The 17544-nt window shown below is 40.7% G+C and overlaps 1 protein-coding gene across 3 annotated transcripts in view; it reads right to left on the bottom strand.

Moving 5' to 3' along the window:
* The window catches only part of LOC123807079 (CREB binding protein), a 134200-nt gene that overhangs the window by 36842 nt on the left and 79814 nt on the right, over nt 1-17544 (bottom strand). For all 3 annotated transcript variants that reach the window (XM_045820564.1, XM_045820563.1, XM_045820562.1), the window contains 9 exons: nt 16362-16464; nt 15901-16047; nt 12096-12213; nt 11376-11547; nt 11000-11050; nt 9255-9379; nt 8431-8619; nt 6532-6933; nt 4690-4869 (listed from right to left, as the gene is read on the bottom strand). In XM_045820564.1, the coding sequence (XP_045676520.1) occupies nt 4690-4869; nt 6532-6933; nt 8431-8619; nt 9255-9379; nt 11000-11050; nt 11376-11547; nt 12096-12213; nt 15901-16047; nt 16362-16464 (1487 nt within the window). The remainder of the gene's footprint in view (nt 1-4689; nt 4870-6531; nt 6934-8430; nt 8620-9254; nt 9380-10999; nt 11051-11375; nt 11548-12095; nt 12214-15900; nt 16048-16361; nt 16465-17544) is intronic.

The raw sequence follows: 17544 nt of genomic DNA, 5'->3' as shown, positions 1-17544 counted from the left end.
CTACTATCACCTGCTTGATAGTTTTACATATAGGTATTTCCAGTTTGGAACAAAAATGTCCTGGAAAATTGGGGCAGAGATAAAAAACCAAATTGCTCAGAGGGCCAGGCAGGTAAAATAAATGAATGCAGCAGCAGGTAAGGTGTGAGATGGCAGGAAGTAATGAAGACTCTGGCAAACTGGAGAGGTCACACCCATCTAAAGGCTGTGTTGGCGGTCCCACCCAGACTGCTACCACAGAAGACTACAAGAACAATGCTGATAGAGCTTCTCACTTTTTTCAAGAAAATCCAAAAATTTAGTTTAATTTCTGATTTCCCACTTAAGAAATATTGTGTGAGCTAAACAAAACACATTTATAGGCTGGATTCAGCCCACAGTCAGTTTCAACTTTTGCCACAGGTTAATTAGTAAACCAATACACCCCTTGCACAATCTAACTCTACAAAACTATAAATAAAAAATGGCAGTGAAAAAATTGCTAAATGATCCAAACATTTGAAATGTAAGCCTTTACACCACTGACTGCATTAGCTGTGGGTCTGTCAAAAATGGCCTTTATTATGTTGAGATATATTCCTACTAAATCTTTTTTTGAGTTTTTATCATAAAAGGATGTTAAATTTTGTCAAATGCCTTTTCTGCATCTATTGAGATGATCATATGGTTTTTATCCTTTATTTTGTTAATGTATCACATTAATTGATTTATGGATGTTGAAACATACTTCCAACCCTGGGATAAATCCCACTTTGTCATGGTGCATAATCTTTTCTCTTCTTCTAAGACTGATTGATTGATTGATCGATTTTTAGAGAGAGGGGAAAGGGGGGAGAAAGAGAGGGAGAGAAACATCAATGTGTTTGCCTCTTGTGCATCCCTTACTGGGCACCTGGCCTGCAACCCAGGCATGTACCCTGACTGAGAATCAAACCAGAGACCTTCTGGTTCTCAGGCCAGCACTCAATCCACTAAGCCACACCAGTTGGGACAGTGTATAATCTTTTAAATGCATTGTTGAATCTGGCTTGCTAATATTTTGTTGAGAACTTCCGTATCTATGTTCAAGGATATTGGCCTGTAATTTCCTTTTTTTGTAATGTCTTTATCTGGTTTTGGTATCAGGATAATTAATGCTGGCTTCATAAAATAGTTTGGAAGTGTTTCTTCTTCTTCATTTAAAAAATAATGTTAAGAAGGATAAGTATTAATTTTCCTTTGAATGTTTGGTAGACGTCATCGGGTCCTAGACTTTTATTTTATCTAAGATCAGGAACAAACAAGGACTCCCATGATCACTACTTCTCTTCAACTTCACTACTTCTCTAATATTGGAAGTCCCAGCCATAGCAATCAGACAAAACAAAGAAATAAAAGGCATCCAAACTGGAAAGGAAGAAGTAAAACTCAACTATTAAAAACCAATAAATGACTTCAGTAAAACTTCAGGATACAGAATCAATATAAAAAATATGTTGCTTCTATATACTGTACCAATACCAAATGATCAGAAGAAATGTAAAAAAACTATCCCATTTATAATTGCATCATAAAGTGTAAAATATCTAGGAATAAATTTGACCAAAGAGAAAGACCTCTACTCTGAAAATTGTAAGACACAAAAGACAAAAATTAAACAAAAACCAAACAAATGGAAGAATATATACCTTGCTCGTGGATTGGAAGGATTTATACTATTAAAATGTCTCTATAATACACAGATTCAATTCAATCCCCATCAAAATACCAATGAAATTCTTCTCAGGATGAGAACTAATCCTAAAATTTATATGGAACCACAAAAGACCCTTAATAGCCAAAGAAATCTTGAAAAAGAACAAAATTATTAAGTATTAGGCTGCCTAATATCAAACTATACTACAAACCCACAAAAATCAAAACAGTATGGTACTGGCACAACAATAAGATACATATATTCATGGAATAGAGAATCTGGAGATAAATCATTTGTATAGGTCAATTAATTAATCTACAACAAAGGAGACTAGGATATACAATGGATTAAAGACAGTCTCTTCAATAAGTGGCATTGGCAAAACTCTACAGATTAATGCAAAATATGGTATTAGACCACTTTCTTATATCATATACAAAAATAAACTCAAAATGGATTAAAGACTGACATGTTAGACATGAAACAATAGAACTCCTAGAAGAAAACATAGGCAATAAACTCTTTGCCATCACTCTTAGAAATATCTTTCAGGATATATCTTCTTGAGCAAGGAAGTCCAAAGAAAAAAATCAAGAAAAAGAAATGGGACTACAGCAAATAAAAAGCTTTTGCATAGTGAAGGAAACCATCAACAAAAAAATACAACCTACTGAATGGGACAAGATATTTGCAAATGATATATCTGATAAAGCGTTAATAGCCACAATATATAAAGAACTCATAAAACTTAACCCCCCCAAAATGAAATAGTCCAGTTAAAAAGTGGAAAGGAGGGACTTGCGGCAAGATGGAGGAATAGGTGGACGCACTGTGCCTCCTCGCACAACCAAGATTAGAACAACAATAATTTACAGACAGAATATCACTCAGAACTGATAGGATTTATCTGAATGGAAGTTGGACAGCCAAGAAGTTGAAGTAAACCCGTACATCCAGACCGGTAGGAGACGACGAGCCGGGAGGGCGCGGGGCTGGCGTGGGTCGGCGGTGCGCGGAGGTCAGGGAAAATTTGGCGCAAAATCGGCGAGACAGCCATCCGGGGCGCAAGAACGCAGCGGTGATCCCTGAGTACGCAAGCTGCGGCTGGCGGACCCAGTGAGGCAGCGATTGTGGACCAGGCAGAGCTCGCAGCCCAGGATAGCAAGGAACGGCCTGAGCCCGGGAGAATGAAACTATCGCCATTGTCCCCTCCCGCTCCCGCCCCCGCCCACACATACAACGTCACAATCTAGCGACCAGGGTGCCCAGCCCCAGTGAACACCTAAGGCTCCGCCCCCCACCGTAACAAGAGCGACCAGAGACAGGGAAAGACATAAGACATGTATCCAACAGAACAGATCAGTCCCCCAGGACTCATCCTTTTGAGCGACCAAGAAATAGCCAATCTATCAGATGCACAGTTCAAAACACTGGTGATCAGAAAGCTCACGGAACTGGTTGATTTTGGGCGCAATTTAGATGAAAGGATGCAGGTTACCATAAAAGAGATGCAGGAAGATACACGGAGGAGAGCCAATAGTGAAAGGAAGGAATCTGAGTCTCAAAACACTACAGTGGACCAGAAGGAAGATAAAATCAACCAAGCAGGAAAGCATGATGAAATAAGAATTCAAAAAATCGAGGACAAGCTTAAGAGCATCCAGGACACCTTTAAACGTTCCAACATCCGAATTATAGGGGTACCAGAACAGGAAGGAGAAAAGCAACAGATGGAGCATGTATTTGAACAAATAATAAAGGAGAACTTCCCCAATCTGGCAAAGGGAACAGTCTTCCAAGAAATCCAAGAAGCTCAGAGAGCCCCAAAGAAGTTGGACCCAAGAAGAAACATACCAAGGCACATCATAATTACATTAGCCAAGGTAAAAACGAAGGAGAGAATCCTAGAAGCAGCAAGAGATAAGGGGGCAGTAACCTACAAAGGAGTTCCCATCAGACTGTCAGCTGATTTCTCCAAAGAGACCTTACAGGCAAGAAGGGGCTGGAAAGAAATATTCCAAGTCATGAAAGACAAGGACCTACATCCCAGATTGCTCTATCCAGCAAAGCTCTCATTTAGAATGGAAGGGAAGATAAAGTGCTTTTCAGAGAAGGTCAAGTTAAAGGAGTTCATCATCACCAAGCCCTTATTTTATGAAATGCTAAAGGGACTTATCTAAGAAAAGAAGATAAAGAAAAAGACATGTATAGTAAAAGGACAGCAAACTCACAATTATGAACAACCACACCTAAAGCAAAACCAAAAGAAACTAAGTAAACAACTAGAACAGGAACAGAACCACAGAAATGGAGGGCACATGGAGGGCTAGCAGCAGGGGGGTGGGAGGAGAGAAGGGGAAAAGGTATAGAGAATAAGTAGCATAGAATGTAGGTTGATAATAGATAGGGGGAGGGCAAGAATAGTACGGGAAATGTAGAAGCTAAAGAACTCATAAGAATGACACATGGACATGAACTAAAGGCGGGGAACGTGGGTGGGAGAGGGGGTACAGGGTGGAGGGGAGAAGGGGGGAAATGGGACAACTGTAATAGCATAATCAATAAAATACATTAAAAAAAAAGTGGGAAGAAGACTGAATGTATTTATAAAAATCAAAATCATTTCTGAGAAAGAAAGAGGAAAGAAAAGGAAAGGGAAAGGAAAAGGAAGAGGAAGGGGAAAAGGAAAAGGAAAGCCAGGCCAGCCAACCACACCGTATGGGTTCAAGTAGCAAATAGATTAAACAGGATAATAAGACAAGCCCCAGCTAGTGTGGCTCAGTGGATTGGTCTATGAACCAAAAGGTTGCTGGTTCAATTCCCAGTCAGGGCACATGCCTGGGTTGTGGGCTAGGTCCCCAGTTGGGGACCAAGAGGCAATCAGTTGATGTTTTTCTCACACATCAATGTTTCTCCCTACCTCCCCACTCTTTCAAAATAAATTAATAAAATCTTTAAAAAAAGAAAAAGGAAACAAAAAGCAGGGACATCCATGGTAGACCCCTGGCACCTACCGCAGACCCAGGCTCCCCCTTGGTTTCACTGGCATCAGGCTCAGTGTCCTCGGTCTTGACCTCAGCCTTCATATCCAGCATTGGTAATTCGGGTCCTGGCTGCTGGGAGTTGGTTTCGGCACTGGCCACTGAGGACGGAGTGGGTACTCTGTTCTCAATGCTGGCTGCTGCCTGGGAAAGCTGTAGAAAAACCCAAATTGCTTATCTCTGGTAACAAAACAATATAAATTATCTTAAACTGTTGCTCACCCCAAATACAGTTCTGTGTTAACATTTCTCAACACTGACCTAATAAGCATCCCTATTTGTGAGAACTAAAGAACAAAAGTTCAAATAGGAGTTCTACAGGAAGACAACATCACACAGAAACACAACTGACTTCTTGCCAAGAATGCAGAGATGAAACAGCTGAGCTTTTTACATATGGATATAAAATTATTTTCTACAAGTTTTTCTACCTAAGCCACAGAACCTCCTATTTTAAAATGAATTCCTTCCAGTAAGATCACTGTTTATGGTTAAAGGCTAAATTATAAATACGTAAGTATATAGGTAGGAAGGGGAATAAAGTGCCTATATGGAATAAGAATATATAGCTTGTTAATTGTAGGAACAGTGGTGGTATTTGGAAGCAGAGAAATAAATATTAAGAGAAGGAACCACTAAAAGAACTCTAAATTTTGAAAGTCTTACCCAACAGAGTTTAAAGTAAACAAATAAATAATGTAAAGTTAGAAAGGCTTTAGAGAAAAATAGTAATGTTATCTTGGGCTTTTTGTTGGGATTATGATATTTTATAAATACCTTCAGTCCTCAGGGGAAGAGGTGTTTTTAAGTTAGACTGGTAAGAAAACTGATACTAAGATTTTTGTGATAACTGGGAAGGGAGGTGGAGGTGACAAGAGCGCAGCCTTAGGTCCCTTGGGTCAGTGGGACAGCCCAGCAGCCTAGGAAAGCATGCAGACAGGGCACCACTGGCAGGTGCATGGAGTACTGGGCAGATCTGAGGAAGAGGAAGCATTAACCTGGGTCTGCCATTCTGTCATTAAAAAGAAAATGCTTCCAGTTGAAAACAAGGCTGATAGGGAAAGTCAAAGCACACACATCAGGGGCGTGACCACATTCTTGTGATGTTAAGAGAAAAACTACTGAAACACAGAAGACATCCATCTAGGACAGAAAATGGGAAACACACTGCTCCTATATAGAAATAGTTTTCAAATTCTACAGAGGACCCACATGTTATTTCTTTGTAATTGCTGATTTTTGCAAACTCACTTAATTACAGAAGATCATCACAAGTCATGCCCTACCAAATACAGCCTCTGGAGCCAATGTGAAAACAAAACACAGCTCATTATGGTTCTTTTTCTTTTAATTTTAACCCTCATCTGAGGGTATATTTATTGATTTGAGAAAGAGAAAGAGAGAGAGAGAGAGAGAGAGAGAGGGAGGGAGGGAGGGAGGGAGGGAGGGAGGGAGGGAGGGAGAGAAAAGAAGAAGATGAAGGAAGAAGGAGGAAGAAGGAAGAAGAAGGAAGGAGGAGGAAGGAGAAAGGAGGAGGAGGAAGAAGAAAAGAGAAGAGAACATTGATTGGTTATCTCCTGCACACACGCTGACCAGGGGTCAAACCTGCAACCTGGGCATGTGAACTTGCAACTTTTTGGTGTATGGGACAACATTCCAACCGAGCCACCAGCCAGGGCTCATTATGGTTCCAATAGAGTGCAGTTACTTTTGGGGGTTGTACCAAGATGCTGCAGCAACTTCATGACAGAATTTTTTATGGGAAAGTTTTCATCTAAGAGTCTCCGGCCAAAGATGACAAACAGAGAGGCTCACCGGTGTGCTAGGAGCCTGGGTGTGCACAGGCGTTGGCTGCTGCTGTGATGACTGAGGGGTGGCCACGGATGGGGGCTGAACTGGGGTCTGAGGCTGCGGGGTCACCTGGGCTGCTGCCTGGACTGTAGGGGTGCTCTGGGCTTGGCTGGCACTGGGCACTGAGCCAGGAGTTGGGGTGGGAGTCTGCCCAGAAGATGACACAGGAGTTGATGGCTGGGTGGGAGCTGCTGGCTGAGGAGGAGTCATCCCAGGAGCTGTTGGATGCTGGAGAGATGGCATGCCAGTGGCTGTGGTAGCAGGAGGTGGTGTCTGGTGTAACGGTGACTGTGTCACTGGTGGGCAAGGGAGCTGGGACCCAAGCATGTTCAGAGGGTTAGGAAGAGCAGCACCAGGCACCTGTCCCTAACAGAGGGAATAGAGTATGTTAAAATTACTTTCCCCATTTGAAAATGCAGCAACAGTCAAAGAATTAAATATATGAAAATTTAATCATGGTTTCTTGAAGAGGTCTGGTTTCACAGGCATTCAATTTACAAAAATTCATCCTGCAGTACACTTATTATATAATGTGCACTTTCCAATAAAATTTACACTATCAATTTCTCTTTTATACTTTGATTTATACTGTCGAAGGTTCTGGCTTAAACAAACATATCCACTCAGCTTACTAGCTTCATGCTCCATAATATCCACCCACAGCTAAGACCAACAGAAAAGACATTTATCTTTTTTAAAAAATGAGTTGTTGAAATACTGAAATGTTTCAGTGCAGGTCTGAACTGAGGACATGCTTCAGAATACCTGCAGACCTTTGAAAAAGTGATTCCAAATCACCGATCTAGAACAAGAGCCTGCAAATTACTGCCCATAACCAAAGGCACCTAGCTGCCTGTTTTTGTACTGAACTTTTTTTTTTTTTTAAGATTTTAATTACTTATTTTTATAGAGGGGAAGGGAGGGAAAAAGAGAGGGAGAGAAACATCAATGTGTGGCTGCCTCTTGCGTGACCTCTATTGGGGCCTTGGCCCACAACCCAGGCATGTGTTCTGATTGGGGATCAAACCGGTGACCCTTTGGTTCACAGGCCTGCACTCAATCCACTAAGCCACACCAGTTAAGGCTTTGTACTAAAATTTTATTGGAACATAGCATGCTCATTCATTTATGTAGGAATGAACATGGCTGTGGCTGCTTTTGTCTTGCAGTGATGGAGCTAAATAGTTAAGACAAAGAGTCCACAAAATCAAATTTGCTGATCCCTGTTCTAGAGCAGTAACATGTGAGGGAAATTAAGAATTAATGGGTAGGCATTTAGAGAGTAAATCTAATGTACTCAAGTTCTTTTATTCAGTATCACTTCATGTTAAAAAATTTAAAACATGAACTTCATGTTTTGGGGGAAGGTTTGGCCTTTTTAAAATGTGTGCACATATATATATATATTATATATATATATAGCAGCACTTCTAATGTACTGTAACAATTAACAAAAGGGGATAAAAGGTAGTAAAATGAGTGGAAAATAGTTCTCTTCAGATTTAGGCTGAATAAGTAAAGTACATTCAATAACAGGACAACTACTCAACTGACCCAGTTAGCTTGACTTCACCTGGACAGTTCAGGGACAGGCAACAGGATGCACAAACCAATTGTTAGTAGTGAACTCATGGGACCTCTCCCTACTCACTTTAAAATTCAATGTCTCTCAGGATTGCATATGAAACTTAGAATTTAAAAGACACAAATAAAAAACAAGAAAATAATAATGAAAACCCCAAATTAACACTATCAATTCAAATGAAACGTCCAGAAGTCTAATTTCCACAAAACAAGACATGCTCAGGTCAGTAGGAACACGGGGCTATATCAATGTAAGTGGCCCAAAGGTGAACAGTGTACCTGTGACACGCCTGTTTGGGCTGCTGGTTGTCCCATGCCTACATTGTTCACACTCATTGCCCCAGTGGACGAAGGGAACTGGTTCTGCGGCAGGAACTGGCTCTGTGTTGGTGCCTGGGCCAGCATGTTGTTGGCATGTGCACCCAGCATGTTTGAAGGCTGAGGCATTCGGGAAGGAGAAATGGCCATCTAAAAGACAAAGCATCACAGAGGATTCAGAGGACAAGGGTTGAAGTACTCAAGATAAACTGGAAGAGACAGAAATCTTCAGATCCTCCCTACTTCTTGAGAGGAGAAACACCACTCAGTAAGATATTACAGCTTCCAGGCACTTTGCCTGCTTTCTCATGCAAAGTTTCTAATGAGTTAGCTTCAGATTGTGCTCTGGATAGAAATCAATAGCATGCTATAATTTAAAGTTCAAAATATGCACTTATGAGTTCTCTGAAGCATCTAGAAAGCAACCTCAGGAGAGTAAGCTGTAGGAGTCAACAGACACTGACAAGTCCCTCCTGGTCACAAATCTAAGGCTGCCTACTCCAGGTACAGAACTCCCATCTTTTCAGAAAGTCACAAGTTCCTATGAATTTGGCATTCCAATAAAAATAAATAATGGTCAAACAAATAATTTTCACTATAGTAATGAAGACGAGAGAGAGAGAGAAAGAGAGAGAGACTGACTTGCATATGAAGGAAATAAAACATAACCCAAATCCAAAGGAGCAGGTACCATAGTATTCTAGACATCTACGATTTCATTGCTTAGAGAATTCTCCCTATTTGGGCGAGGCCTTCTCAGCAGAGTTAAGGCAAGCAGGACTTACCCCTGGAACGGAGCCCATGCTGTTCATTTGGACAGAGTGGTTCATGGGGGATGCTGCACGAGGTCCCATGGGAGCTTGCGGCAACTGTACATTCCCCAAGGGCATCGGGTTAAATGAATTCATCCCTGTGAACATACCCCCAATGGTTCATTATGGAAATTATCTATAGGAAAACAGAATTACAACCCACCCAGTAAACTCTAAGCAAACTAAGATGGAACACATTCTCTACACATACAACTGAGAGGAAGTCACCCCACTAATCAGATATGACGATTAAGTGACAGAATTTTCATATCCAGTAAATACGGCACCAGTGGTGGTCAGGGCAGTATGGTAGGGGTAGGTAGGGGTGGGAGTGGGAGGCACGACAGAATGAGATGAGGGTAGAAAGTCAGGTAAGCCACAAAAAACAAGGCCAAGGCAACACTGATCGGTATGGCAGCACCCTACACATAAAGCGTCAAAGCGACTAAGGAAACGAGGCTACATTGGGAAGATGTTGCTACCAACTTTGGAAGAGGTGTTAACTAAGGTCAGGGCACCCATCTGAGTCAACCCCTCATTAACACCTCCTGGAGGATCTGGCTTCTGCCTTCTCTCCTGCAGGAAGCCTGTTCTCATCCCCCAACTCCTACCTGGGGCTCCTAGCTCTTCAGCTGGGTTTATATTTATTGTTACAATCTGGGTTAAGACTCAAAATATGGTTTTAATTTTGCAAATGTTTAGAAAGCATCCAAAGGTGGCCAGTTCTCAACCTCAGCTTTCTCTCTACAGACTAGAAAAATCTTATTTTTGCAGTATCTTTGCTGTCCTAGGGCTGCCCACAGTCCATAAGAATGTCACACCATGAAAGACATCTCACTAGCCTCTAAGCATCTCCTGACCATGGCCTCTCGCTCTTCATAATTTCCCACAATCCTCTGTAAACCATTTCCTCCATAAAATCAGTTTACCTACCATGTCTTTTTCAGTACTCAATAAGATTACTGCAACTTTAAAAATGACCTTTTCTCCCCTCCCAAACTACTCTACACACAGCAGAAGAAAGCCTTGCTTTAGAATCTTGTGGATAATGTCACCCTCTTATCTCACAATCCGTAAAAACATCCTACTGTTTATGTCTCAATTTGACAAAAACTGTAAAAAGTTTAAAATGCCCACCCCCAAGCTAAAATGACAGCTTTAACAAAGCAAAAACCATAGAATTTCAACTTGAGAAAGAATCTTTCATGTTTTTAGACCAGCTTCCAGTATCCTAGCCTGATACACAGACTCAGAACAAACTCTCCTGGCTGGGCTCAACCACCTGTGCTCACAGGTCCCAGAGCAGCCATCACACTCTCCCCATCCCACCTCACCCCACCCCCAAGAGCTGCTCACTGCTCCAGGACTAGCCTGATACTCTCCTTTCACACATTCATAAATGTTTCTTACCCCTACCTACAATGCTCTTTTGTGAGACTCTTCCTAAGTGTAATGACCTTTCCTTAAAATGGGGGGGGGAAGCAGCTAAATCCTATTCCCAATCTCCTTGAGGATCTTTCCTATGCTCTTCTAATTTCCAAATACAACTCATATTCATACTGCCTGTGGAAATGAATCCTGCTCATCAACAAAAAGGAATGAAAGGAAAAAGAGGGGCTATAAGGAAATAGGAAAAAAAGGGAGCAAAACCAGTTAAAACCAATATTCTTAGTGGCTGTTGATAAACCAAAATACGATTCACAACAATAGTTAAATACCTTGAGAAACCTGCATGCGATTCACTGGTAGGGGCATGGGCCCGGGCCCATCTATAATGGCAGAAAACAAATGGTTATTTAAAATAATCCTTGATTTAGGAATAAGGAATTTTATATTGAGTTCTTCAAACTTAAAACCAATCAAGAGGTCCCAAAGCACTGTGCACTCTGATGCTAGCAAACCCTTTAAAGGGCCTCTCCATGAGAGAGGCTCCATGTCCAAGCTTAAGCGAATGCACAAAGTCATGACCACTATCAGTCTCCAAACTGTGGGGAGAACCTGAGAACCTAATTCCACATACTTAGAAACACACCCCAAACACAGGACAAATAAGCAAACAGGCTAAGGGCTAACAGAATGAAATGAAGGCCTTACTTGGAGGTCTCACAGGTTGTGACTGTGGAATCCCAGGGGGCTGTGCCCCAGGGGCTGGTAAGGCTGGCTGGTTACCCAAGATGCCTTGTTTGTGTAAACGTGACCTCCGTTTTTCTTCTAGTTCTTTCTGTATCTTGTAGATTTTCTCTGCTAATAAGTGATAGTATTCATCCTAAAAAGCAATAATATTTAATATTATACAGTCAAAACTGCAAAAATCAAATGATCTGATTTGTATGCTCTAACAAATGAGGATGAACTTTTTTAATTACATACATTGGCAAAGGTAAGTATTCAACACTTCTAACTAATAAACCAAAAGGCCCAAATTCTTGATGAATTCCTAGTTACACTACAGAACTTAACAGAAGATACTAAATGCACATATTTCATTCCACAATTGAACATCTACTTGGATATTTACTGGTGCTGGCAATGACACAGTACAAGCATTATAACCAACATCCACATGGACATGGACAACACTCATGGATAAAATGCAATTCTGTATACCTCATTTACCACTGTCATGGTGATATGGTAGTAAGAGAGTTGTGCAAGGGACCTCATATCTTATCTGCTAATTCTCTCTGGTCAGCTACCTCAAAATAATGTGTCTACACAAATAACACATTCCCTATTTCCAGACAAGTAAGCCAGACAGATGCAGTCCTGTCTACCATAGGTATTGGGGTGGCTGGAATACATATGGCAACCTACCCGGCTATTGGCAGACTCGTACATGTCCCCTTCTACTTTCTTAGCATACGCCACTAGGTTCTCCATGCGGCGATCCTTCAGGGCTGCAGGGTCAGGTGTTGGGAAGATGGCTTGGACGCTGAAAAAACAACATAATCTATCAACCCACTTTCAATACATCATCAGCATCTTGCCATTTTATACATGACATGGAAAGAGAAGGTCACATACCTATGGGGGTCACATACCAAACACTGTTAAGAGAAATCCCCAATCTCTCTTATTTAGGATATGAGTCCACAAATGAAGCATTTCCTACAGATAACACTAACCTGTTGATGTACCTATAAGTCCAAAACAATGTTTTGCTATTAATAATAAATGCTCAGTCGTCTCAAGACTACTATGATTTTGCCCTGGCTGGTGTGGCTCAGTGGACAGAGTGCCAGCCTGCAAACCAAAGGGTTGGTGGGTTGATTCCCAGCAAGGGCACATATCTGGGTTTTGGGCCAGGTCTCCAGTTGGGGCCATGCAAGAAGCAACCACACATTGATGTTTTTCTCCCTTCCTTCCCCTCTCCCTAAAAAATAAATTAATTAAATCTTAGGAAAAAAATAGCATGATTGTGTGCCCCAACTGGTGTGGCTCAGCTGAGTGGATGTGGTCCCACAAATGTAAAGGTTGCTGGTTCCATTCCTGGTCAGGTCACATGCCTGGGCTACATGTTTGGAATATGGTCGGGGTGCATATAACAGGCAGCCAATCGATGTTACTCTCTCACATTATTTCTCTCCCTTTCTCCTTCTCTGCCCTCCCTTTAAAAATATTTTTTCTATATATTTTTTTTATTTTAATTGTTGTTCAAGTACGGTTTTCTGCCTTTTACTCCCACCCCAGCCCACCTCCCTCCCGTTTCCACCCCCTCCCCTTGTTTTTGTCTATGTGTTATTTATACTTGTTCTTGCAAACCCTTCCCCTTTCCCCCTGAAATTCTCTCCCCTCTCCTTTCTGGTCATTGTCAGCCTGTTCTCAATTTCAGTGTCTTTGGTTATATTTTGCTTGTTTGTTTGTTTTGTTGATTAGGTTCCTGTTAAAGGTGAGATCATATGGTATTTGTCTTTCACCACCTGGCTTATTTCACTTAGGATAATGCTTTCCAGTTCCATCCACATTGTCGCAAAGGGTAGGAGCTCCTTTTTTCTTTCTGCTGCATAGAATTCCATTGTGTAAATGTGCCATAGTTTTTTTGATTCATTCATTTACTGATGGGCACCTAGGTTGCTTCCAGCACTAGGCTATTGTAAATTGTGCTGTTATGAACACTGGGGTGCATAGGTTCTTTTGGATTGGTGTTTCAGGGTTCTTAGGATATGATCCTAGCAGTGGAACTGCTGGGTCTAAAGGTAGTTCTACTTAACAATTTTTTGACAAAATTCCATACTGTTTTTTTTCCACAGTGGCTGCACCAATCTGTATTCCCACCAACAGTGCACTAGGGTTCCCTTTTTCCAACAACCTCTCCAACACTTGTTGTTTGTTGCTTTGTTTATGATGGCCATTCTGACCGGTGTGAGGTGGTACCTCATTGTGGTTTTAATATGCATCTCTCTGATAGCTAGTGCTACTGAGCATCTTTTCATGTGTCTCTGGATCCTCTGTGCATCCTCCTTGGAGAAGTGTCTGTTCAAGTCCTTTGCCCATTTTTTAATTGGGATGCTTGTCTTAGAGTGGCGATGTGTAAGTTCTTTGTATATTTTGGAGATTAAACCCTTGTCTGAGGTATCATTGGCAAATATGTTTTCCCATATGGCTGGTTCTCTTTTTATTCTAATACTGTTTTCTTTAGTCGCACAGAAGCTTTTTATTTTGATGAGATCCCCTTTGTTTGTTCTTTCCTTTATGTCCCCTTGCTTTAGGGGACATATCAGTGAAAATGTTGTTGCAAGAAATATCTGAGATTTTCCTGCCCATGTTCTCCTCTACAACTTTAATGGTGTCATAACTTATATTTAAATCTTTTACCCACCTTGAATTTATTTTTGTGTATGGCGTACGTTGGTGCTTGAGTTTCATTTTTTTTTTGCATGTAGCTGTCCAGCTGCCCAACACTATTTGCTGAAGAGGCTATTTTTACTCCATTTTATGTTCCTGCCCCCTTTGTCAAATATTAATTGACTGTAGAGACTTGGGTTTATTTCTGGGCTCTCTGTTCTGTTCCACTGGTCTATGTGTCTGTTTTTATTCCAGTACCAAGCTGTTTGGATTACAGTGGCCTTATAATACAGTTTGGTATCAGGTATTGTGATCCCTCCTACTTTGCTTTTCTCTCTCAAAACTGCAGCAGATATTCAGGGTCGTTTACGGTTACATATAAATTTTTGAAGTGTTTGTTCTATGTCTTTGAAATATGCCATTGGTACTTTAATAGGTATTGCACTGAACCTATAAATTGCTTTGGGGAGTATGGACATTTTGATGATGTTAATTCTCCTGATCCATGAACATGGTATATGTTTCCATTTGTTTGTGTCTTCCTTGATTTCCTTCTTCAGTGTTGGGTAGTTTTCTAAGTACAGGTCTTTTACCTCCTTGGTTAGGTTTATTCCTAGGTATTTTATTTTTCTTGTTGCTATATCAAATGGGATTTTTTTTAAAAGATTTTATTTATTTTTTAGAGAGGGAAGGGAGGGAGATAGAGAAACATCAATGTGTGGTTGCTGGGGGTCATGGCCTGCAACCCAAGCATGTACCCTGACTGGGAATCGAACCTGCAATACTTTGGTTCGCAGCCCACACTCAATCCACTGAGCTACACCAGCCAGGGCTGGGATTTTTTTCTTGATTTCTGCTTCTGATGTTTCATTGTTGGTATACAAAAATGCCTTTGATTTCTGAGTATTGACTTTCCCAGTCAAGGTGCATATGGGAGGCAGCCAATCGATGTTTCTCTGTCACATTATTTCTCTCCCTTTCTCCTTCTCTGCCCCTCCTTTTAAAAAATTTAAAAAAAATATAATAACATGATTTTGAATCCCTACTTTTTAACTATTACAAAACTTAAATTTTTAAAAATTTATTTATTTTTAGAGAAAGAAGAAAGGTGGGAGAAAGAGAGAAACATCAGTTGGTTTCCTCTCATATGCACCCTGACTGGGAACCAAACCTGCAACCTAGGCTTGTGCCCTGACCATGAATTGAACTGGTGACCTTTCACTTTGTGGGATCACACCCAACCAACTGAGCCACACTGGTCAGGACTTATTACAAAAACTTTTGATTAAAATAATGAAGAAAAACACTAAAAGGAAATCAAGTTGGTTAACTTTACCTTCAATTTAAGTTAACCAGCTCAAAAAAGTTAACTATTAACTTCCTGTATGTTCACTGACTGCATGATGCCATCTATACTCACTAGGCCTAAATACCCTCAACTCTCAGGGGTCTCTACAACTGTAAACTTGAGCCATAAAAGGAAGCAAAGCTTCTGAGTTAATCCCAGTTCCCTCATGCATCTCAGAGCTCAGAGGACATATCTGGCTGCACTGGGAGTGCTGGCTGCTGTGACATGAGTCACAGTTCATGCTCCCCTACAGGGCAGAGCCATGATGCCTGCTGTGGGGATACAGGGTCTAGGATTCTCTGGCCTACCAGCAGTGGCTGTGGCTCTCGAAACAAGGATGTGACCCCCTTCAGCTACCAAGGTACTGTCACCTGGGACCACTCAGGAATTAAATCAGACGCTGATGAAATCACAACATTGTCACAATGACATTAGCCACAAAATGTGTCTGTCACAAGTGAATAGTGGGTAAGGTCGGGAACATACAGTTTATGCACTAGATGGCTCCGCAGGTCCTGAGTGACATGTTCATGCCAGCCTTTCCGAACACCAGTGCTGGAAGGAGGTGCTGCTGTCGGTATAGTGCTGAGGGTTCCAATGTTTCCAGAGTTTGAGCCATCATTCATCAGTGGGCTAAGGGAAGAACAAGAACACTTCATCCACCTACTGAAGTAACTCAAATGCGCTTCGTGTAAGTAAGGCCTTCAACCGTGTGAAACTTTTAAAATATTTAACTTAGAAGAGCCAGGTGACGTATTTACAACAAAACTGAAAACGTATCTATCTATTATCTGCTGTACATTTAAATTTAAAAGAAAAATAGCATGCGCCCACCCAAACTATTTTGTCCGCTGCACATTTAGAAAGAATAATGGAGTTTTGTATGATTTCCAGCCCACTTTCATGACTGTCACTTCAACAGGAGCCAAATGAAACATGGGTCTTACTTTGTGGCCCCAAGAGAAGTTGGAAGAGCTGATTCTGAAATCAAGTTTGGTGGCTGCTGATCTGTTGTTATTCCTCCTGCTGGAATGTTCATTGGGTTATTTCCTTTAAAGACAGAAAGAAAAGAAATCAACTTCTAACTTCTAATATACATGAGTTCTGATAACAGATAAACAAGTCAACATATGAATAAGTGATTCTTAATGAATTATAATAATAAAGATTATGGCAGGAACTCTGGGAGTTACATTTTCAATAGTGGTAATTGACTCCTTCCCACTATACTTTGTAACTAAAATAAGACATTTTTATGGAGGCTGGATGATATAAGTGACTGTGGAAAAAAAACTAGAAATGACCCATTTCAGCTTCAGATTTTGATTCTGGCATTATTAACATCATGTCCTAAACAACTAAGCTGACTTATCACATATATGTGTCCTCTATTTCTTGCATTATCACAAAATAACACCATACATGTGAAGTGTAGGTGAAAAGCATGAAAGGTCAATTTGTCTACAGTACTCATTTCAAAGTATGCATATAAGAGAAGTTAAGAGTCGTATCCCAAAATATACCATCAACAGGAGTGGAGTTAGATTAGAACTTAGGTCTCAGGACTTCAAACCAGTGTCCTGGCCAGTAGAAGTTAGATATGCATTATGGCAGTTGTTTTCCAAAAAACAACAAAGATGTTTTTTAATCAGTTATTTTTAACCTTAAAATACTCTATTAAGAAAACAACAAAACCAGCACAACAACCTTTATTTAACTTGACAGATGTAACTGCTTGGTGTAAGTCTGAGTTTAAAAGGACTATGTCAATTTAAAGAAAAACATTAAGAAAACAATGTGCAGAGGTGGCAAAAATTGCAGCAATGTGAACACAAAAGACCAAACACTGGCAAATAATGGGCTGAGATAACACTAGGCAATACTAGTATATGGAGAATACTGAGATGGGAGAGATTCTTCTGAGACTCCAGTTAACCTGGCCTGGCCTGGCCAGACACTTCCAGCTGTGGGATAAGCCAAAACCAAGATGTGCTAGAAATGACAGACCATCTACAAGTTACTTATCAAAAAAAATGGTTTCTTAAGGGTCAATAAAAGGGTACAACCACAATTATAACCTATAAGACTTTGCATTCTGAGCCATATGAAAATGACCTTTATGAAAACTAT

This window comes from Phyllostomus hastatus, unplaced genomic scaffold (assembly GCF_019186645.2).
Source record: "Phyllostomus hastatus isolate PE091 unplaced genomic scaffold, TTU_PhHast_1.1 phas_scaffold_442, whole genome shotgun sequence".
NCBI lineage: Eukaryota > Metazoa > Chordata > Mammalia > Chiroptera > Phyllostomidae > Phyllostomus > Phyllostomus hastatus.
Note: the sequence above shows the minus strand (reverse complement) of the source record. Positions and strands in the feature narration are given on the sequence as shown.